This window comes from Haliotis asinina, chromosome 8, assembly GCF_037392515.1.
Source record: "Haliotis asinina isolate JCU_RB_2024 chromosome 8, JCU_Hal_asi_v2, whole genome shotgun sequence".
Classification (NCBI taxonomy): domain Eukaryota; kingdom Metazoa; phylum Mollusca; class Gastropoda; order Lepetellida; family Haliotidae; genus Haliotis; species Haliotis asinina.
Genome location: NC_090287.1, coordinates 15,416,406 through 15,439,268, shown reverse-complemented (window position 1 = coordinate 15,439,268; position 22,863 = coordinate 15,416,406). Strand labels below are relative to the sequence as shown.

At 39.7% G+C, this 22,863-nt stretch overlaps 2 protein-coding genes across 2 annotated transcripts; one reads left to right on the top strand and one right to left on the bottom strand.

The window, feature by feature from the left end:
* Positions 1 to 5,123: 5,123 nt before the first annotated feature.
* On the bottom strand, positions 5,124 to 10,243 carry LOC137293629 (male-enhanced antigen 1-like). Its single transcript, XM_067824289.1, has 4 exons — positions 10,138 to 10,243; positions 9,054 to 9,399; positions 8,636 to 8,717; positions 5,124 to 7,456 (listed from the first exon to the last, which is right to left on the bottom strand). Exons 2-4 carry the CDS (start codon positions 9,375 to 9,377, stop codon positions 7,224 to 7,226), a joined length of 639 nt encoding a protein of 212 aa, XP_067680390.1. The 5' UTR covers positions 9,378 to 9,399; positions 10,138 to 10,243; the 3' UTR covers positions 5,124 to 7,223.
* A 159-nt stretch (positions 10,244 to 10,402) lies between these two features.
* Positions 10,403 to 21,478, top strand: LOC137293626 (large ribosomal subunit protein uL4m-like). The gene is made up of 10 exons (XM_067824285.1): positions 10,403 to 10,612; positions 11,339 to 11,414; positions 11,772 to 11,961; positions 12,223 to 12,274; positions 12,705 to 12,822; positions 14,745 to 14,851; positions 15,455 to 15,505; positions 16,107 to 16,165; positions 16,875 to 16,948; positions 20,457 to 21,478. The coding sequence occupies exons 1-10, from the start codon at positions 10,523 to 10,525 to the stop codon at positions 20,624 to 20,626; spliced, it is 987 nt and encodes a 328-aa protein (XP_067680386.1). The 5' UTR covers positions 10,403 to 10,522; the 3' UTR covers positions 20,627 to 21,478.
* The last annotated feature ends 1,385 nt before the right edge of the window (positions 21,479 to 22,863 follow it).

The following is a 22,863-nucleotide window of genomic DNA, read 5'->3' as shown; positions in this document are numbered from 1 at the left end:
AAATCTTGTCTAATAATGCAACTATATCTGACATGTTTGATGTCAAGAAAGGAAGATGGACCAGGTCTTAAAGCATTCAATTGCGGGGTCCACTTTGATTACTGCCAACAGTTGTACATACGGACTTTTTTTATAGTACTTGTGAAAAATAAACATGTTACATTATCAGTTTCTTTTATTCTGTTTGAACTGATTAGTACAACTCTGTTTATCCTCATTCCTTCAAAACATGCTCAACTGAACTGCAACTCTCCCATTCCTTTACTTGTTTTACAGTGAACAGATTCCGCCAGCAAGTATAGTGTGGTGACTGCTCTTGTAATAACCTTTCAACAGTATACATTAAATCATGCTACCATAGCAACTTGTAAAAAAACAAATTGGCAATGCAATCTTCAGAAATCATTGATACCATTAATTTAGATCATTTCATACTTGAACATTTTCTGTCCGTCCCTTCAGATTTTAAGAACACAGTTAGTAGATAGTTCATTTTGTTATATACCCAGTGTTAAACCTCCTGATGCATTTGAACCACAAATAAAAGCCAACATCTTACCACCAGGAGGGTATGATAAGTATCAATACATTGGCTCTTACACTGTATGATAATTATGGTTGTGTAGATAGACAGTACACTACTGTGACATTAACCGCATAACTCCTTGGTACGCAGTCCTCCAAATTTATCATGAGGAATGTTCAAGAGTAATTGTTTTGATATTTGGGTTGTATTCATTCATTTTGACAACTTGGTTGGGATCAATATCAAATGCGGAACTACATAGATAGTTTTATTGAGTAATTTCTTGCTATATGCATCCTATTTGGTATTGGTTATGCATGTCATGCTTACACATTGTTGCAAAGAAAGAGGGAATTACCTTCTTGCAAAACCATTTTGTACTGAGGAAAACTGTATAGCATATGATGTCTTAATAGTAACATTGCAACGCATTAACATGGATGATCTCTTGTAATGTTGAAGATGATGTAATTTGATCCTATAAATATATTGCTCTAAAATGTTGACTTGGGTTTTACTTTTTTGTAAAAAACATATATCATTCATTGGCACCAGACACATCTTTATATTGCACATCAGGTAAAACCCACTCATTCTGCCTTGACATGGTGCAGTATTGGTAGTATGGAGTGTTAGAAGTACTGATGATATATACCAACTGTCAGTGGATGACAGGGATAAATAGCTTGAGAACTTTGATACACAACCTGTTTATGGTCCATTCACAAACTGACACCGATACCACATTTGACTGAATATGGACCCCAATTAAGCTGTAAGGACATTACAAATTTAAAGCGAGAAGAGGAAACATGAGGTTTAACATATTTAAAAACTATTTCGCATACATGACCACGTGCTGTGTGTGTGGCTGCTTCCAAATTTATGAATTACAATGAGTTTCTTTTAAAATCATGTTATAGCTTATTATTGCAAAAGTACCACAATGTTCAGAATACCAAAGTGTTGACAGTAAAGTGCTTGAGAAAAATGTATGACCGACTGAAAACAGGAACATTACACAGCTTATTACAAAGTCATGAAAGAAGTATGAAAAGCTGTTGGATATTGATAATAGTATAAAATCAATTTCCATACTTCGAAGACAATTCAAAGGCAGCAAACATCATTGCATGGTAGCGAATATATCACGAATATCGTGAAAAGACTGGTGTTTTTGGTGAAAAGAGCTAGTCAGGCTGATGGCTCATATCGCCAACACAAGCAAGGGCAAGTCCGCTGTCACCTCAAGAAATCCAGAACAAATTACCCCAGTGCAGCCGCCGTTACTTCTAAATGATCCTGCATATGGCTTCCTCGTCACGTTTTGAAACGGTACTGGGGTGTTTTGTAGTGAACGTGTGCTAAAACGGTGTATGAAATAAGACACAAAAAAACACCCCAAAACAACCAGACATCAAGACCGGTCACCTTAAATGTTACCAACCCAAACTGGATTTAACCAGATCAGACAATTACGAGTTCCTAAGAATATTACTGGCACATGTTTTCCAAAATTTGGGCCAGACCATCGGACTGGCTAGCTCATTGGTAGTCCAGTCTGTGACTTTTGCGACAGAAACTTTTGTTACAGAATCCTTGAGATGTTAGCGCCAGCAAGGGGCGGGCAAGACAACAGTTGGCCTGTATACCTAGAAATCAATATGACAAGAGAGTTGAATTAAAATATTTTATTTTGGCAATGAATGAAGTTTCCGTTACATCAGTTTCGTAATCACAAAGTTTCTTTGACGTTTGACCAATTCATTGCGGTTCTTTTCGCAGATAAAACAGGATTCAATTTATGATGAAAGAGGATAAACCCTCACTGGAACACTTTGTATTATTTTTACACTATTTATGGCATCATTTGTAACAATAAAACGATTATTTATCAAAGACTGACATATCGCAAAGTTTCCGCCGCAAAAATTCACAAAGACTCCACTATTACTGCATGTAGCCAAGTTCCCCATCAATGTAGGTGTAAATTTGGACTGTCCGTCAGAATGGAATGCAGACATCTTGATGCAAAGCAGAATCAACATATCCCTTCTGTTTACGGACTTGCTATTGGAGGAGCTTGCATCGTTTAGAAACTGGGTTAGAAAGATACCTAGTCCTACATAGGTGCTGTCAAAGTGGTGGGAATTGATTAATTTAAAAGGTGCGTTTTCGCTGTGTTGAGTGGCCCAGGAATTTCGCTTGGACTTGTGGAGGTACCTGTTTTCGTAGACTAAGGCTTGGTTTCTGCACATATATAATTTTGATAGTAAAACAAACCCATTTTAGTTGAAAAGGAGACCGAGGGAGACCAGAACCTGAGGAGATCTAGACTTGCTTCATTTAAGGTTTCAGCACAGAAGGCTTGGCATCAAGCAAAATAATGTGGTGCAGGGACTGTGAGACAGGCTAGATGACTCGTGGCGTATAACTTTTGAAATGATGATCCGATTGTTGTTGTGTATAGCTCATTTTGGAGGGAAATCATCTGGCTGTCGGTCCGTAAAATATTTTACGTGGTGAAATCTAACTTTGAGGAGGGGGCTGTTTCGTCGTTTCATCCCATAGGATAGGGTCTGTACGGGGTCTGTACACCTGTATGTCTATCCGGGGAGCCTATATAGAGATTGTAGATTATCCCTGGCCCATCTAACACCGTTTCTAAGCGATAAAAGCCCATGTGGAGCAGACGTGACTATGGGAAGCATGACATACACAGGGTCGTAGTTAAGTTTTCTAAGTGGGGATATCACCCACGTTAAAACAGTGTTATACCAGTAGTTCGATGCACAAAGTTAATCAGTAACAATGTAATGTAAATGTATACACTACGTAACGGTGAACTGGAGCCTGCAAGCCGATCAAGGTTATTGACCACATTTAAAACTCGCAGCGTCAAACAAGTGGAACATCACTAGTGCATGCATCTTGTCTACGATTTACACATTTTAACACACAGAAATTGCTGAGGATATCACGACATCCAAGATATTGGATTGTGTCACCTGTCTGCAGCCATTTGTTTTCCTGTTTCGGACAGAGTCACAGATCTGCAGCCAATTGTTTTCCCGTCCTGGATTGTGTCACAGATCTGGAGCCAGTTGTTTTCCCGTCCTGGATTGTGTCACAGATCTGGAGACAATTGTTTTCCCGTCCTGGATTGTGTCACAGATCTGCAGCCAATTGTTTTCCCGTCCTGGATTGTGTCACAGATCTGCAACCAATTGTTTTCCCGTCCTGCATTGTGTCACCTGTCTGCAACCAATTGTTTTTCCCGATCTGGATAGCGTCACCTGTCTGCAACCAATTGTTTTCCCGTCCTGCATTGTGTCACCTGTCTGCAACCAATTGTTTTTCCCGATCTGGATAGCGTCACCTGTCTGCAACCAATTGTTTTCCCGTCCTGCATTGTGTCACCTGTCTGCAACCAATTGTTTTTCCCGATCTGGATAGCGTCACCTGTCGACGTCTGCAGCCAGTTGTTTCCTGTCTCGGGCAGTCACAACTAAACATGAGTCTAACCTGTTCAAACAGTTACCTATTTTTCAGCCGATCCGAATTTTCTCGTGGGAAAGTGAAAATAGACACCACAAACAATACTGGTTACACTGAATTCCAATTCCGTGTTTCATGTGAAAATGGTATTTACAAATGAAGTTTAATTTTAAACTTCAATAACACCGTATTTCTATATTTCATGTCCGGGTTTAGACAGCAGAAATTCCAAAATGCCCGTTTGGTGAGGTTGTAAAATGACACGCAAGCGCCTTCTCTTTGACTAAATATTTCTTTTGATGTCATACAAACAATAAAGTATGCATGGAGCAGTTTTTTCTACAGACGAACACTGCCATAAGGTAGTACATATCGCTATTGTCTCCACATGATAAGCTTTTTCTGATGCTGGATACATTAAAGTCTACAGGTCTGCATCTGGGAAACTTGAAGGGTAGATGAATTCTTGGTCTGTATTTTGATGAAACATGGAGTTTTGTTTGATGTCATAGAATGATAGATAGAACTAAGGTAAATGTCTGGAGGCAGGATGTTTTGCTGGGTCAGTGTCTCAAGGGAAGATGGGCTTTGGAGCACCATGATTTTCTGGTCGGCAAAAATTGACTCTTCATTAGTTCAATTCTCTTGTATAATGTTAGAAAGAATCTTGGTCAAAAAGAAAGGTTGACTATTTTGACTACTTTTCTGTCTTGAGAAAAGTGTGCCATCTTGGTCATTGTGTGAGTGAGTGAGTGAGTGAGTTTAGTTTATGCAATATTACAGCTATATGGAGAAGGGGTGGTGGTGATGATGTCAAAACGTTTGGGCAATTTTTTGTGGTGGAGAGATGGAAGTGCGCTACCCCACTTTGGGCAATTTTTTGTGGAGGAGAGATGGAAGTGCGCTACCCCACTCTGGATGCCCCCTGGTCATTGTCTGAAGGGAAGACGGACTCCTCAATGTTTTGATGGAAAATTGGTGACAGTACTTGGTTGGAACATGGACTCTTGCTTAATGGTTAATAGTTAAATCACAACTGAACTCCTATTCACTTACTCAGTGCAAGACACCTACAAACAATACATATCAAAATCAGAAGAACCTTTTACGTTGTTTTTATTTCATATTATAATGATAGTGAATATTTACAAATGTACACAATAAATGCCTCTCGTATGACAATCCAAATTCTACACACACAATTCAGACATAAATGGCCCTCTAAACATAACATCACAGACTGAAGAACTGTCCACTCTAAATTAAAATCACCTAAAATATGGTTCTTTTCTGATAGTGTCCTTCTCTAAAGTGGAAAGGTAAACTAATTCCTAGAGCCATAGGCATGTCTACTGTCACCAGTTGTTTTCTTCACATGGAGCCATTTGAGAAAGTTTCATTACAATGGTGTCAAACATGAAATAGAAACAAAACTGAAAACAATAAAATGTTAAACATGAGAACTGTCTTGAAGACATAAGAGGACAAATGTCTCTAAATACATGATAAACCTTTCTAATATAAATGTTGTTCACATATACCCTAATTGTAAAAATACTGCTGAAATGGATAGACATCTACTGTCAGTTGTACCAAAACCTGGTATGACTACACTACAGTCAGGAAAATCCAGTAGGCCAGTCCTTCACTTCCACTGGCTACTTCTCTGCAACAAAATCAAATACCTCAATGGCATTTAATCAGGTGAACTTCATCAAATATTTGTGGGGTAGCTTAATGGTTAAAGCCTATACTCATCGTGCAGAAGACCTGGCTTTGATTCCCCTACCTGGTACAATGTATGAAGCCCATTTCTGCTGACTACCATGTTATGGTATGGTATTGGTGGCATTTTACTGAAAAGGGCAATAAACTAAACTTTTTCACCAAGCGAGCACTGACGGCTGTTTTTTTTGTTTTTTGGGGGTGGGGGTGGGGTGGGTGTGGGGAAAAGAGCCATTTAAATTTTTTTCAATTCAGAAATATTGTATTCATCTTTGCAAAAGAAAAATAGAGGCAGATATATCGGAAGGTCACATAAACCTAGTGTGGACTTGTGTTACCCTACACTTGAATGCCACTAATTTAATGTACATGTATGGGACAGACACCACATTGCACTTACATACAAGCCACAAAAGGACAATACTTTAACAGTGCATTAACCTGCATGACATGCTGATAGGTTTCATCAGCCATTAAAGGTTTTGAAGAATGAGGGCAATTTATATGGATATACAACTTCTATAATTCTCTATTGGCGACATTTTGACATAGATTCTAGACATTACGATCTTTGTTGAACTTCACCTATGAATAATAAAGAACTTGTGTATCCATAAAAATGGTTTTCATTCTGCATCTCTTCAACTTCTAGAATGCCATTCAAAGAAATTAAAGGTTTTGAAAAGAAATAGATCTAAAATACCTCTTCAAGATCCCAATGAACCATGCAAAATAGCAAAATTTCTCACAAATAAAAAGCTCAAAACCAAGAAAACTTTTTACATCTGCCATAAGAACATTTTGAAATATACCTAGAAAATGTACTTCTTGTCAAGTAAATGTCATATGGTTGAAATATGCATATCAAATGAACACATGAATATACACAGATGTTGAAATCATGGAGTCAGGTAGGAAGCCAGGGTCTTCCTTTTAAAAAGTGAGTCTAATATATTTTTTGTAGTTCAGCAATTAAGAAGTTCAGCTTCAAAAGAACAAAAAGAGTTCTGTGGTTGGGTGCAGAAGCAATAAACAGCAGCAGCTATAGTTCACTGTGCTATTTGGATAACATTAACCAACATTGACTTTGCTGCCTACCCCTGGTAGTGTCAGAGACACTCTGCTCTATCTCACAGAGCTGTACTGCAAGAATGTTCGAGGTGTGCCAGAGGTGTTACCATATATTTTTCAGTCACTGCCTCAGCAAATGTATTTTTTCACTAAAAAAAACCAAAATGTTTTTCAAAAGTACATTGTGGTGATACATTCAAATTTCCAATATTGTCTGAATTTAACACTCATTACCTTATTTCGAGAAAGTTATTACAGAGTGAGTGAATGAGTTGCAAGACTGACCTTTCATAGCATAGTTACAAAATACGGCAGGACAAACTATACCATGAACAATTTCTTTCAGATTCACACATATTACCCCTTCATTTAACAGGTTACTTCACAAGACTTTGGAATGTTCTCAGCCAATTTCCTTCTCCGCTTCACTGAGGCTGCTTTCAGAGCTCTGTGATGACATCTCACTGTTTGACACAAGTGACGATGAGAAGATGTTGTCTCTAGGGCCACATGCTGACAGACGAGATAGGAGCTGCTCTTTCCATTTGTCCTCAGATATATTTTTGGCCCAGTCAGGTATGCTACATCCAGGAAGTTCAAATCCCTTCATGGCATTCTTAACAGCAGCTGCTTGACCTGCAAGCAGAACATTACAATGACAACATATCATGACACTGAAACAAATACAAAGGCTATAATCCACAAGTTTATATTTCTTCAGTGGGTGAGATGCATTGTTTGTTGTTTAACGCTTTAACACTTAGCAGTAATCAAGTTATACTGGGTGTGCCTGTAAATAATGAGTGAGTGAGTGAGTTTAGTTTTACTCTGCATTCAGCAATATTCCAGATATTGGCAGTTTGTAAATAGTCTGGATAAGACAATCCTGAAATCAACTGCATGAGCATGTGCCAACCAAGTCAGCAAGTCTGACCATCTGATCCCATTAGTCTCCTCTTATGACATACATGGGTTGCCAAAGACCAGTTCTAACCCGGATGTTCACAGGATACCTGAAAATAGCTTTCTCTGGACAAATGATTGACATTGTGACCAACAACCCCTGCCACTGGGGTATGAAAACATGCTATCGCCCACATCACCCAGCCTGAGCTACTGCTCCATTTGATTAGCTCGTAACCTCAGCATGTGATCCTTGGGACCCTTTCTAAACCATAATAAGAAACTTTATGGATAACATCTTCTTTCATTTTTTGGGTGGGATGTTTCAACACAGAATCCTCTACCATTGTCAACATTGTCTGAATTGAAACATTACAATCATGAAATAGAAGTTGTTAGCGTTTGTCATTACTGTACTTCCAAAACTTGGGGTGGTGCGGTAGTCTAGTGGTTGATGCATTCCCTTGTCTCGCTTAAGACCTGGGTTCCATTCCACATGAGTAAAATGTCTGATGCCCATGTGTGGTGTCACCCACTGTGATATTGCTTGAATATTGCTCAAAGTGACATAAAACTAAAAGTCACACTTTCCAACCCATAAAATGCCACTGAAAGAAGTTCAAGAATCCCGTACAGAATGTGCTGCATTGTCAACAGGTGACCCTTGGCTGTGCCAGATCCCCAGTTCACATTCAAGAGCTGAATTTTAACAGGAGGAATAAAGGTTAGGCTAAATATTTGCTTCCTTTAAATGTGAAGTTACTACATTTTATCAAAATCAAGAAGAAAGTGGGTTTGATCTGTGTTTAAAATATTCACACAGCACAACTAAAACCTGGGTTGGATTTCCCACAGTATGATTCTTAAGGGATACTACACAATAATTTCAAAACATTAATAAACACAACTAGCCTGAATCCATTCCATCAGAACTAGTATGCCGTGGCTGGTTCCAAAGCATATCTTTCTTGTCTGGTCGTGGAAGATCAGGTACCTGAAAAAGCACAGTTGACCTTCATCATAAGCAAAGACTTGTTTACACTTTTTGGTGTGACTTTTATGTCCCACTTAACCAGTCATTCTTCACATAAAATAACTGATTCAGTAATTATCTGAATATGTAGTTCTTAAGAAGAAGGGTCCACATTTCATCACGTTTATACTATCTAGTACAACCCGTACAAAGGAACATAAAAGGCCTCTCAGACTGATGTCTTCCTATCAGTTCTGCAGGTTTTTTAAAATGATTTTGTTTCAAATAATGCTAACAGTGAATCATCCAGATTCATTTTATAAACAAACATACTCCTGATTACCTAAACTGAATTACCTGCAAATATGAAGGAAGGTCCCCTTCAGGAAAATTTGGATAGAGTCCACTTGGTACTATTCCTGAAGCCATGGCATCATTCTGACCAACACCAGTTTCCTCTCCTTCTGACATTCCGGAGTCATCATCAGAATCTTCATCAAAGTTGTTTCCATTCATGTCATCTGGACCCTGAGACAAAGGCTGGTAGCCATGGGGGACAGTGTCCTCATCTTCATCCTCACTGTTCTCTATGACAGCTGGTATCACCAGGTTTGGAGTGTCCATGTCCTCAATGTCCTCAAAATCTTGCTTATCTGGGTCCTCATCTGGCACTGGCGACATCTTACACAAAGATCACCAGGACCTAAGGATGACAATTCATTGGTGTGAATGGATGATTTTGGTGAGTGAGTGAGGCTGAATATTGCTTTTAACAGCATTTCATGAACATCAAAAATATGATCATAGTGGTCACAAAACTGAAAATTGACAAATTTCAGATTCAAACCCACGATCACGATCTTCCATGCCGAAGGGAAATTACTCTACCATTGTCTACCTTCAGTTCATAATATCACATGGAGGAGACATTCTTTTACTGTATCATGAATATCATCAAAGCCAGAAGTTTCATGCTGATCAATGGTTAAAAAGCTTAGAATTTTCCCAAATAGTCAACATTGAAAAAAGTGGGTTTGACCTCTGGGATTTCTTTAACCTTTTCACCTATTCTACTACATTTAATGTCATTGCATGTCAGTTTGTAATACTGGTTTTTGATGAAGATGGAGTACGGGCGGAACTCTTACCTCCTGCAATTTGTAAATTTTCATCCATTTAGCTATAACAACTAACAGATTTACATTTTTGGACCCATACAAGTGAAACTGCAGGGTACTATGAGCTAATTAGAGATCCCTAATCACTGTTACAGACGACGACGTGCATATAAACAAGTTACTATCAATAGTATCACTATCAATATTAGTACAGAGCTGTAAATATTTGGCTTTAGACAACATCCATTTCTAGTTAAAACTTTCAACATCAAAAGGAAGTGTAGGAGATACTATCACTGAATGCATCAATAAACTTACTGTACCTATATATTTCCGTTATATCTTACTAGGATTCGTAAAAAGAAATCAGGAAATACCGTCTTCTCTTACTTCTGTTGACCTCAGTACTGGTTTCATGTAAATTTCAACCCAGTGTAATAGAAATTTATCGATTTTATATGCTTTCATTTAAAAGAGTCAAACTAATGAAAACGATTATAGTACACTTCTAATCAATGTTTTCTTTGAAATGTTTCCAAGTATTCTCAAATTGAAAATATATGTAAATCATATTCCATATTTGATGATATTTACTTTTTGCAGTTTTGTAAACTAAGGGCGGACTACTCTTGCAGTTTCCTGTTTCAACCATGCGACCTCTAGATCAAGTTTACTGAAATCGAAGTTTCATAATTCATCATACATAAGATGGATATGTGCACAACTAAAATGGCGTACCTCACAAGACTGATGTCGTCATTGTTGATCCGGCAAACAGTTGCAAAGAACAAAGTCAAAGTGAGTTGCTCTGTAAAAAGTAATAGCCCTTGCCTAATTTGTTCATAATGTCGATTGTATCATGGAGCCTTCGCTCTCATTGGCTCATAAGGGTGTACAAATGGAGTTTTGTACGTATATATTTTTAATCACCTTCTATTCAGATGTTAAGAAATAGAAACTTTTTTAAATTATTGGATATAATAACAAAGACCAGAGATTTTGTTACATGTGATAGCTGAAAAACAATTCTGCCTCAACAGTAACTGTTCTCATTTAGCCTTCATGCAATCCCTTTCTCATAGTTATACAAACTTTGGCAAGACTAAGAGTCTAAGACTTCCACTCTTATCACCCTTAAATTTTAACGATGAGAAAAAAATTATTTTTGTGGCATTTTTGAAAGTTGAATATGTATTTCAGTATGTTGAGGTTCAATTAAAACCACATGTTAACCCCTTCCTGATCAGATGAGGAATATATAAATTATAATCTGGTGATGTCATTTGACTGGAATCAACTTTAAGAGGGGAAATGGGCAGAAATCTGTCCCAACCTTCAAGTTAGTTCTATAGCAGTATGTTTTCATGATTATATACCATGGTGATTCTTTATTTAATGTTGATGAAAGATGTACATATTAAAATAGTTATGACTGCAAGATATCCAAAACCTATAGATGTGGCATCTGAGAATGTACATAGGTGAATCACACCTGCTCAAAGCCAGCATGGCTGTATTTTCCAGGACTGTTGTCTTCGATCGTTTTCAACAACATCACACAAACTACAGGAGCTGACAGAGCAGCCTGGAGGCTCTCAGGGTAAGTTCTGAGGGATGATTTTTGTGCTATTTTCAAGAATATATGACCTTTGTGACTCTGATGTAAATAGTATTTTTTATTCAGAGTTTAGACTGATTTTGCTAAAAGTGGATGATCCAAAATTTAACATGGCTCATCCAATCATGAAATTATCATGCAGCAACACAGTGATCATACAATAACATGTTCTAATGTTTCTGCAACTGAATAAAAATGCATAGAGTTCAGGGAATGTAAATTAGCTCCCTTCCTCTACCATGCCACTGCAAGTCAGTTTGTCAAATAGGTTTGCCCCATGGCCTAGTACAGTGTTTATAGAGGTTACTTTGTTTATGATTTTATAGTTGTATTTTCCAGTTCCAGAGGTTCAGCCCATCCAACCCCATACTGTCCGCCGTCCTCTGCCTGTCATGACATCACGCAAATTGGACCACCTCCATCCCAACATGAAATCACGCCAGGCCTGGCTAGAGACCCTGGATACTGTAGAAGATGAGAAGCTGGGTGTCATTGATCTTCATCCAGAAATATTTGCTACAAATCCAAGGTTGCTGTAATACTTAACCTGGAGTATTTTCAGAATTGATAGTTTGAAAAGTTCATATTTTGTAATTGTTATCAGAATCAATAACCTACAGTTAGAAGTTCATTATATCCTGATGTCCCAAGCTGTTGACCAGTGGCATCCTGCTCCTGACTATTACAGTGTGTAAAATATCATCACAGTATATTATCTCCCCTTGTTTTATGTAGTAACATGTTTGACACATTCATTTCTCTTCCTGACTCAGCTCTGCTTTATTTTCAGGTTAGACATGCTTCACAAGAACATACACTGGCAGACAACATACAAGAGGATTGTGAGTATAATACAGAAGTTCAATCCTCTGTAGAATGTACTTGTGTAATAAACTCTACTTCTGATTACTGGTTTACACATGCTATGTTCTGGTCGGTTAGTCCATGTAATAGGGGTGGTATTGCTCATGAGGAACAACCCGTTCTTAAATATGTTAAAACTTTAATGATGAATTAGATACTCCCATACACATAACACTACTGCACAGACAGGAACGTTATTTACAAGCAACCGAACAATGCTGTTAAGTCAGGTATTTATAGCGAAGTTTGAAAATCAACACTTTCAGTTCAGTTTTACTTCTACAGTCTTTGTCTTTAACTTCTGAGCGTACTACAGTAGTACTGTAAATTACTGTCTCAACACTTGTTCAGTGTTAATATATGGAGCTTTCTCCCTAGTTGTATACTTGTTGTACTTGTTATTGCTAGTCACATGCCAAGACCAAGACCCGTGCGGAGGTGCAGGGGGGCGGCAAGAGGCCGTGGCCACAAAAGGGCCTGGGGAGAGCCAGACACAGTAGTATCAGATCACCGCTGTGGGTTGGAGGTGAGCAGACCAAAGGGGATGCTGGAGTAAAATGCTTCTTCATACAGATGTTGACACCACTGGTCATATCCAGTTAGTTGGCAGATTATTTCAAACCTGTGGATTATGTGAACTTACTGGTCTTTTCATGAATGCACTAGCTGATGATGTCATGTTTGATGTAAGAGGAACTAGAATGGTGGTGTAAGTTAAGGTAACTGTACCCTTACACCTGTTGTCTTTATATACTGGCCACTGGGTGATTGTCCACACTTGAATGTTAAAGGTCACATGCAACGTAAAACACAACTTTGCAGATTCTTGTACCTTTCGGTATGCATTTACCGAAACAAATCATAAATAATGCCAATTCAACCTATAAAGTTGAAAAAAACGCGATGGAAAAAAAAGCCCGCGAAATCGGAGTTCAAACGTTTCACTAAATTCCCCCCAGCGCTGGGGGGTTGAAAAAAACGCGATGGAAAAAAAAGCCCGCGAAATCGGAGTTCAAACGTTTCACTAAATTCCCCCCACCGCTGGGGGGAAAACTGGTTCCAACAGATGTGCTGCGCTGCGCCCGTGACGCATGCGCAGTGAATAGGTTCGCGGAGCTTGAAACAGTATGCATGCCCAGCGTCTGAGGTTGTGAGCAGTAGTCTAATCTTGGTTGTGTACACAAACAAGTAAACAATCTACTCGTTACGTAAAAAAAACTTGTTGATTGTGGTAAGCAGTCTCTGTCACAGAGAAAGCTCAGTGTCTGGTTTATTCACACCTATATGTCTGTCTGCGTGTCTGCTAAAGACAACATGCAATACACAGCTTCGATCATTGACCACATGCAATTTGAACTTAACACCTATCAGACTATACGACATAAAGAAAATAAGTTGATTTATGACTCGTGCACCCGAGTCCCGTGTCTGCCACATTATGTAATTAGGCACGTGTGATACACATGTCATGTTTTTATGTCTGTGGGTTGCAAACATACTACATTCATTTTTTTCGGATGACTGGATCTGACGGAAACTGGTGCAAACTCTTGTCAGTTTCAAGTCCTGCTTTGTACTTGGACGAATGACAGATTCCAGTAGTTTATCATCTCTGCTGAAATGATTTTTGACTGGATCGAGCGCAAATTCGGAGAACATGTATTTTCCAAACCCAACATCTCTACATTCTTCATGGATAACGGCTTCTTTTACTGTATTTGATTTTGTTTGACAACAGTATATGAATCCATACTGAAACGACGCATCAAGTACACAAAAAGAAATTGATATCCATGCAGAATCTTACTTTCTTGTGACTGGCTATACTTCTAAAATGCCCATCAAACAAATCATCTTTCTGTACACACAATGAACCGTAAGCATATCAGCAAATGAACCAGCCAATCGGAAGCCGTCGTTACACTTGAGTGCATATCCACCAGCCATGACTGGGTTCGGTGTCCCGAGGGCTTCGTTTCGGGGGAAGTAAGCCCAAGTACAAAATATTGCACTTTTGAATCGCGATTGTACGCTTATAATTTTGTTTAATTGTTTTTTTAAAAGCAGCAATGTATATTGTATGTCATGAATAAGTGATAAATGTGTTTTAATTATGTTTGATTTTTTGGTTGCATGTGACCTTTAAGCTTTTGTAAAATACAGTTGATATGTGTGGATTATTGCCAACCGTTTTATGACTTCATTCACTCAAGGACTGTTTGACCTTCATTGTAGGCCAGTCTCTCAGGAGATATAGTAACATGCTAATTTGTTGATGATGTGAGAATACATGATAAGTGAACGATAACTTATTATTGTGTCACACGTTCAAAGCTGCATTTGGACTTATAAAGCTCATCTGGCTGTACAGAAACAGGGAGATAACTCCTCCTGCCTAGAAACGCTACGTCTCAGTTGAGATATCAACCAACTTGCATAATGTTGCAGGTGGGCGAGCCATGGGACCTCGGGGCCCTAAGAGTTATTTCTATATGTTGCCTACAGCTGTGAGAGTGCAGGGGCTTAGGGTAGCGCTGTCTGTCAAGTATGCACAGGTGAGTGGAAGCATTAGTCCAGGTATGGACAGGTGAGCTGAACTATGTCAAAATATGACCAGGTGAGTGGAAAGTTGTCAAGGTGGCACAGGTGAGAGGTAACATATTGTCATATATGCACAGACGAAACAGTAAATGTGGCCTATGCACAGGTAAATGGAAATGCATTGTTAAAAGTAGACAGGTAAGTCATCAGATTTAGTTTACAGCGAGCGAGCGAGTGAGTTTAGTTTTACGTCGCACTTAGCAATATTCCAGCTATATGGCGATGGTCTGTAAATAATCGAGTCTGGACCAGACAATCCAGTGATCAACAACATGAGCATTGATCTGCGCAATTGGGAACCAATGACATGTGTCAACCAAGTCAGCTAGTCTGACCGCCTGATCCTGTTAGTCGCCTCTTACGACAAGCATAGTCACCTTGGCAAGCATGGGTTGCTGAAGGCCTATTCTGCCCCGGGACCTTCACAGGTTTATCTAGTTTACAAGTCATCAATATCATACTGATGGGAAAGAAGCTAATGAAGAAGTTTTTATGAATATATTTAGATTCCTGAAATTTATCGAAGTGACTGTATAAATGTTTTTCTTTTTTTTCAGAATGACTTACATATCGTTGATTCCCTAGACATCCCTACTGATGATCCACAAGTGAGTACCCCTTTGTAGTGTTTCACAGAATGCATTAAAAACAATTCTCGATTAAAATTACTACAGTAATGAGTGAGTGAGTGAGTTTATTTTTACGCTGTACTCAGGAATATTCCAGCTGTATGTCTGTGGTCTGGAGATAATCGAGTCTGGACCAGACAATCCAGTGTTTAACAGCATGAGCATTGATCTGTGCAACTGGCAACCGATGACTTGTGTGAACCAAGTCAGTGAGCTTGACCATCTGATCCCATTAGTCACCTCTTATGACAAGCATTGTCACCTTTTATGGCAAACATGGGTTTCTGAAGGCCTAATCTACCACAGACCTTCATAGGTCTACAGTAATCAAAGCTAGATGGTAACGATGGCCATAGTCTCCCGCACGTATTCACCATAATGCTGTGTTTGTGTGAAGTGTATTTTTTGATACAATTTTTGTTAAAGTGAATGTAAGAATGGTGAGTACTGATATTTACTTTTAAACCCGTATTGACACTTTCATCTATCATTGACATGTAGCATGACCCTTGACCCTCACACGTATGTAGGCACCTCAGAGTGTACTGTTCCTGTTTGATTGTGGTTTCTCTATCTGCAGTACATAGAGGACCTGGTTGAAAACTGTCTCTGGGGATACTCCGCCCTCTTTGTGGATGAGTAAGTTGCTGACACTCGCATATTTTACAACATGATTTGTCTAGAAATATACACCAAGTGTCCTTGATGGAAAATTTGAAAAAGGCAAAATGTTTGAATTCTTGTATTATTTTCTGAAATTAGGAGGTATTATAACATTGTATTCAATGTAGTATAAACTGTATTGTTGCCTCACCTTTTCTTTTTGTCACTTTTCTTAAGTGAAAGAAATGTCACATAGCTTTTGGTGCCAATTTGGGACTGAATGTCTGATTTTATATGCAAAGAGAAATCAATAGGGATTTTTGACAGTTATCAGATTATGCTTGCCACTAAATCAGATGAAAGAAGCTACTCGTAGGTTATTAGTTACTGAATGTTCCTTCATCACACACTCACAAACTGTATGTCATGTTTTAGACATACTGTAAAGTACATTTGCAAGTACAAGTATGTTGAAACATGACCGCGGAATGGCCATCTTAGATTGTGATTGTGGGTTCCGTAACTTGTCTGCTTGTGTGTCATTGTACCCAAGTGGAATGGAATATGGCTGATGGTGACATTAAACAATAAACAAAATAGGATGGAAGTTTGTGCATTCAGAGACCTCAAGCTATGGTATGACATGTTGATTGATGTTCGTTGTTGACGACAGAGACCTCAAGTTTTGTTATGAGATGTGGATTGATTTCAATAACTGATTCACATCAGTGCCATGTGTTTCCAGCACAGACTACATGCCCCGGAATATAGCTGTTGCCCTGAGCAAGACTCCTCAGTTCAACCTCATGCCTGTATATGGTGAGTTGCATGTCAGTTTTCTGTTCAGAGATTTAAAGCACACAACATGTTTAAATGTCAAAACTAAAGCCATAGTAAATTCATTGTCAGATTTTCATCCCCTCTCATTGCATGTTTCTTGTCCTCGGGTAGTTATGGACAAAGGCTGCAGTACCTCTGTTGTGATTATTGCTTGATGAAATACACATAGAAACAAATAAGGGAACACATGAAAGTAAAAGTGTACAGAATTACACATGCAGTACAATACAAACCTTGTGAAGAAACCTGGAAAAGAATAAAGGAACACTTGTACTTTCATGCATCCCCTTACTTGTTTCATTGTGTTTGTTATGTTATTTATGTGACTCAAATCCAAAGATAGTTACGTTGAATTATTGTACACAGTTACTCAGGAAAGAATGTTTGAAAAGTGTATGAAAAATTAAATAGCTTAGCTCACATGAAAGTTGAATGAGATGCTGTCATTTACATTTTCAGTGTATCCCAGCACATCTATTTCTAGATCTCTCAGTTTGAAATTTGATATGGATCAAGTATTTAGTATAAAATGATCATGATACAGGATTTGGGGACATTTTGATGGTAACTTTGGACTTGTGTATTTCCCTGCTGTGATTTTGTACAGTATGATTTTATATCCTGGGCTGAACATGTACAGTATGTTTATCTATCTAGGGCTGAACATGTACAGTATGTTTATCTGTCCCAGGGCTGAACATGCACAGTATGTGTACCCGCAACTAGGTGTATGCACATGTTCATTTGGCCACCATCTGGTCATATACCAACGGGTTCGGGGGTTCTTTTAAGTGCACAGGGTTGTGTACTGTACACTAGGGGTTGTGACAACACTGAAAGAGTCTCCACACAAAGTTGACTCCAAGGTTTTTACACCCAGTCACAGGTGTGCTCGATCCCGAAACATCAACCTCGCTGGATCACTAGCCTGGCACCTTAGACAGCTCGCCCACCATGCCCCCATATGTTTACCTGTCCCAGGGCTGAAAGTGTACAGTATGTTTATCTGTACAGGACTGAATGTGTACAGTATGTTTATCTGTCCCAGGGCTGAATGTGCACAGTATGTTTATCTGTCTAGGACTGAATGTGTACAGTATGTTTATCTGTCCAGGGCTGAACATGTTCAGTATGTTTATCTGTGCCAGGGCTGAACGTGCATAGTTTGTTTATATGTGCCAGGACTGAATGTGTACAGTATGTTTATCTGTCCCAGGGCTGAATGTCTACGGTATGTTTATCCGTCCCAGGGCTGAATGTGTACAGAATGTTTATCTGTCCCAGGGCTGAACGTGCATAGTATGTTTATCTGTGCCAAGACTGAACGTCTACAGTATGTTTATCTGTCCAGGGCTGAACGTGTACAGTATGTTTATCTGTGCCAGGGCTGAACGTGCATAGTGTGTTTATCTGTCCCAGGGCTGAACGTGCATAGTATGTTTATCTGTGCCAGGGCTGAATGTGTACAGTATGTTTTTCTGTTCAGGACTGAACATGTACAGTATGTTTATTTGTCGAAGGGCTGAATGTGTACAGTATGTTTATCTGTGCCAGGACTGAACGTGTACAGTATGTTTATCTGTCCAGGACTGAATGTGTACTGTATGTTTATCTGTCCCAGGCCTGAACATCTACAGTATGTTTATCTGTCCCAGGCCTGAATGTGTACAGTATGTTTATCTGTCCCAGGGCTGAATGTGTGCAGTATGTTTATCTGTCCCAGGACTGAATGTGTAAATTATGTTTATCTGCCCCAGGGCTGAACATGTTCAGTATGTTTATCTGTGCCAGGGCTGAACGTGCATAGTTTGTTTATCTGTGCCAGGGCTGAATGTGTACAGTATGTTTATCTGTCCCAGGGCTGAATGTCTACGGTATGTTTATCCGTCCCAGGGCTGAATGTGTACAGAATGTTTATCTGTCCCAGGGCTGAACGTGCATAGTATGTTTATCTGTGCCAGGACTGAACGTGTACAGTATGTTTATCTGTCCAGGGCTGAACGTGTACAGTATGTTTTTCTGTCCCAGGGCTGAACGTGCATAGTATGCTTATCTGTCCCAGGGCTGAACATGCATAGTATGTTTATCTGTGCCAGGGCTGAATGTGTACAGTATGTTTTTTCTGTTCAGGACTGAACATGTACAGTATGTTTATCTGTGCCAGGGCTGAACATGTACAGTATGTTTATCTGTCCCAGGCCAGAATGTGTACAGTATGTTTATCTGTCCAGGGCTGAACATGTACAGTATGTTTATCTGTGCCAGGGCTGAACATGTACAGTATGTTTATCTGTCCCAGGCCAGAATGTGTACAGTATGTTTATCTGTCCCAGGCCAGAATGTGTACAGTATGTTTATCTGTGCCAGGGCTGAACATGTACAGTATGTTTATCTGTGCCAGGGCTGAACATGTATAGTATGTTTATCTGTCCCAGGCCAGAATGTGTACAGTATGTTTATCTGTCCCAGGCCAGAATGTGTACAGTATGTTTATCTGTGCCAGGGCTGAATGTGTACAGTATGTTTATCTGTCCCAGGCCAGAATGTGTACAGTATGTTTATCTGTCCCAGGACTGAATGTGTACAGTATGTTTATCTGTGCCAGGGCTGAATGTGTGCAGTATGTTTACCTGTCCCAGGGCTGAACATGTACAGTATGTTTATCTGTCCCAGGCCAGAATGTGTACAGTATGTTTATCTGTGCCAGGGCTGAATGTGTACAGTATGTTTATCTGTCCCAGGGCTGAACATGTACAGTATGTTTATCTGTCCCAGGCCAGAATGTGTACAGTATGTTTATCTGTCCCAGGCCAGAATGTGTACAGTATGTTTATCTGTGCCAGGGCTGAATGTGTACAGTATGTTTATCTGTGCCAGGGCTGAACATGTACAGTATGTTTATCTGTCCCAGGCCAGAATGTGTACAGTATGTTTATCTGTCCAGGGCTGAACATGTACAGTATGTTTATCTGTGCCAGGGCTGAATGTGTACAGTATGTTTATCTGTGCCAGGACTGAATGTATACAGTATGTTTATCTGTCCCAGGCCAGAATGTGTACAGTATGTTTATCTGTGCCAGGGCTGAACATGTACAGTATGTTTATCTGTGCCAGGGCTGAACATGTATAGTATGTTTATCTGTCCCAGGCCAGAATGTGTACAGTATGTTTATCTGTCCCAGGCCAGAATGTGTACAGTATGTTTATCTGTGCCAGGGCTGAATGTGTACAGTATGTTTATCTGTCCCAGGGCTGAACATGTACAGTATGTTTATCTGTCCCAGGCCAGAATGTGTACAGTATGTTTATCTGTCCCAGGCCAGAATGTGTACAGTATGTTTATCTGTGCCAGGGCTGAATGTGTACAGTATGTTTATCTGTCCCAGGGCTGAACATGTACAGTATGTTTATCTGTGCCAGGGCTGAACATGTACAGTATGTTTATCTGTGCCAGGGCTGAATGTGTACAGTATGTTTATCTGTCCAGGGCTGAACGTGTACAGCATGCTGAAGCATGAGACACTTGTCCTGACTCTGGCCGCGGTGGAGAAGCTGGAGAAGAAGCTGCTGTATCAGATGTACAAGACAGAGATGGACACCAAGTTCCAAACCCATCGAGGTGCCAAGCCCTTCAGGCTGCCCCTCAGCAAGAGATGAAACCGGGTGGGAGGGCAGTGTGAGGAGGAGAGCTGTATCATAGGGACGCTCATATCCACTGTGTCAAAACTCCACTTTGGTATGATAAAAATGTCTTCGACCATTTACTACCACAGGTTCATTTTGGAAGTGAATGTCAGTCTGATCACCTGACCCAGCGCTTATTGTGCTTACTTGGTGTACCGAAATTATGATTGTTAGTGAGCATTATGTGAAAGTTAGGAACCATTCCTTATGAATCTATTTGTGGATTAAGTTCAATACATTTGTAGAAAATGTACCCCACACTTGTTTTTTAAACAACTGCTTTACCCTGGGGCTTATTAGAGGAATTCAGGTAACCCCTGTTCACCCAGTGTGAGTGTTGAAATGAGGAGGTTCTCCAAGGTTATATTCCCTGTGGGTCTGATGAAATTCTTGACGTCTGCTGGACTGGACTGCTTCACACACTTATGGTTGAGCTTGGTGGGCTGAAACCTCTATACTATTGACATATGTCTTCATTGATGCCAATTCTAAGATTGTTTGTGAACCACGGCCATGATATGCATATGAAGTCAGTGACACCATACTTGTATGGGTCCTTAATCTTCCGACACTGGTCTATTCAGTCAACTTCACTTATGTTGCCATCATTTTGAGCTATGGTAATATATTACTGTTTAGTGCTATCAGCTGATCTTGCTGTTCAGGACAAAATGATCTCCTGAAGTCAGTCATGAAAGGTCATCTGTGGGAGATAGTATCTGTTGAATCTTGATATGGTGCAGTTAATCTAACAGAAAGTTTGATACAGATGTGAAATGTCGGATGTATGTGTGATAGTCAAATAAAGTATTCTGTTTCCATTGTTTTGTGCCTTATCGTAGCATCTGAAAGTGTAAGGGTGGTGGTAAAAGTGTTCGATTGTCACTCCAGATACTGGTTTGATTCCACACATGGGTAGGTTGTGTGAAGACCATTTCTGTTGTTCCCCATTCCGTGGTATTGCTGGAATATTGTTAAACTAAAACGTAAAAAACCTGAAACTCACTCATTGAAAGGGCACATGTACAACCACCTGCAGTAATTCCTTGTTACAGTTGGTTCGTATGGCACGACTGTATTAATCTGTTGGTCACTCTCAGTGCCTTGCTTGTATTCATGGGGTTGATCATTGCTCATAATATTAATCACTTACTCAACCTGTGAAGATCTGGGTTAGAATTTATCTTCAGAAACCCATGCTTGTCATAAGAGAAGAGGGGATCAGCTGGTCAGGCTCAATGAACTGTTTGACACAAGCCAACGAATCCCATTTGTGCAGATCGATGGTCATAATGTTGATCCATGGATTCATATTGTCTGGTCCATCCGTGAAGATCCCTATTAGATTTGATCTTCAGCAACCAGTGAAGGTGTGACGATACAGAAACTTCACAATACGATACGTATCGCGATATCTTGGAATGATACGATTCGACTCACATCAGGATATGCTATATTACGAGGGTTGGCTGAAAAGTTCTCAGCCTGAGTTGTATTTCCCCACCGGGTAGAGACAGGTGTTTGCCACCAATGAGGACAATCATTTAGTGAATCATAGACACAAGAGCTACAAACGTACTAATAGTTTTATCTCAACTACAGCTCTTTTGGTAAACCTACCCTCTGAAATCATCAGAAGTACTTGCAAAAGAAAGGGATGTCCACAACACAGATACATGCTGACATGGTCTCCACTCTAGGGGATGATGCTCCTTCATTTTCCACAGTAAAGAAGTGGGCTGCAGAATTTAAGCCTGGCAGACAAAGCCTTGATGATGACCCCCGCTCAGGAAGGCCTTCAACAGCAACCACTCCAGAAAACATCACGCGAGTGCTCGATATGTTGATGGATGATCGACGATTGACGACATATTGCTAGTGTAGTGGGCATCTCTCATGAGAGGGTTGAGCATATTATCACCAACGAATTAGGAATGACGAAAGTTTCTGCAAGATGGGTGCCAAAGCTCTTGACAGCAGAACAGAAAGGTGTCAGGTTCGAGACGTCCCTTGACAATTTGCGTCGTTTTGAAGCAGATCCCGATGATTTTGTGGCACGATTTGTAACCATGGATGAGACCTGGATACATCACTTTCAACCAGAAACAAAACTACACTCAAAACAGTGGAAGCATCCTGATTCACCAGCTCCGAAGAAAGCCAAGTCTGTTCCTTCAGCTGGAAAGGTGATGGCATCAGTCTTTTGGGAT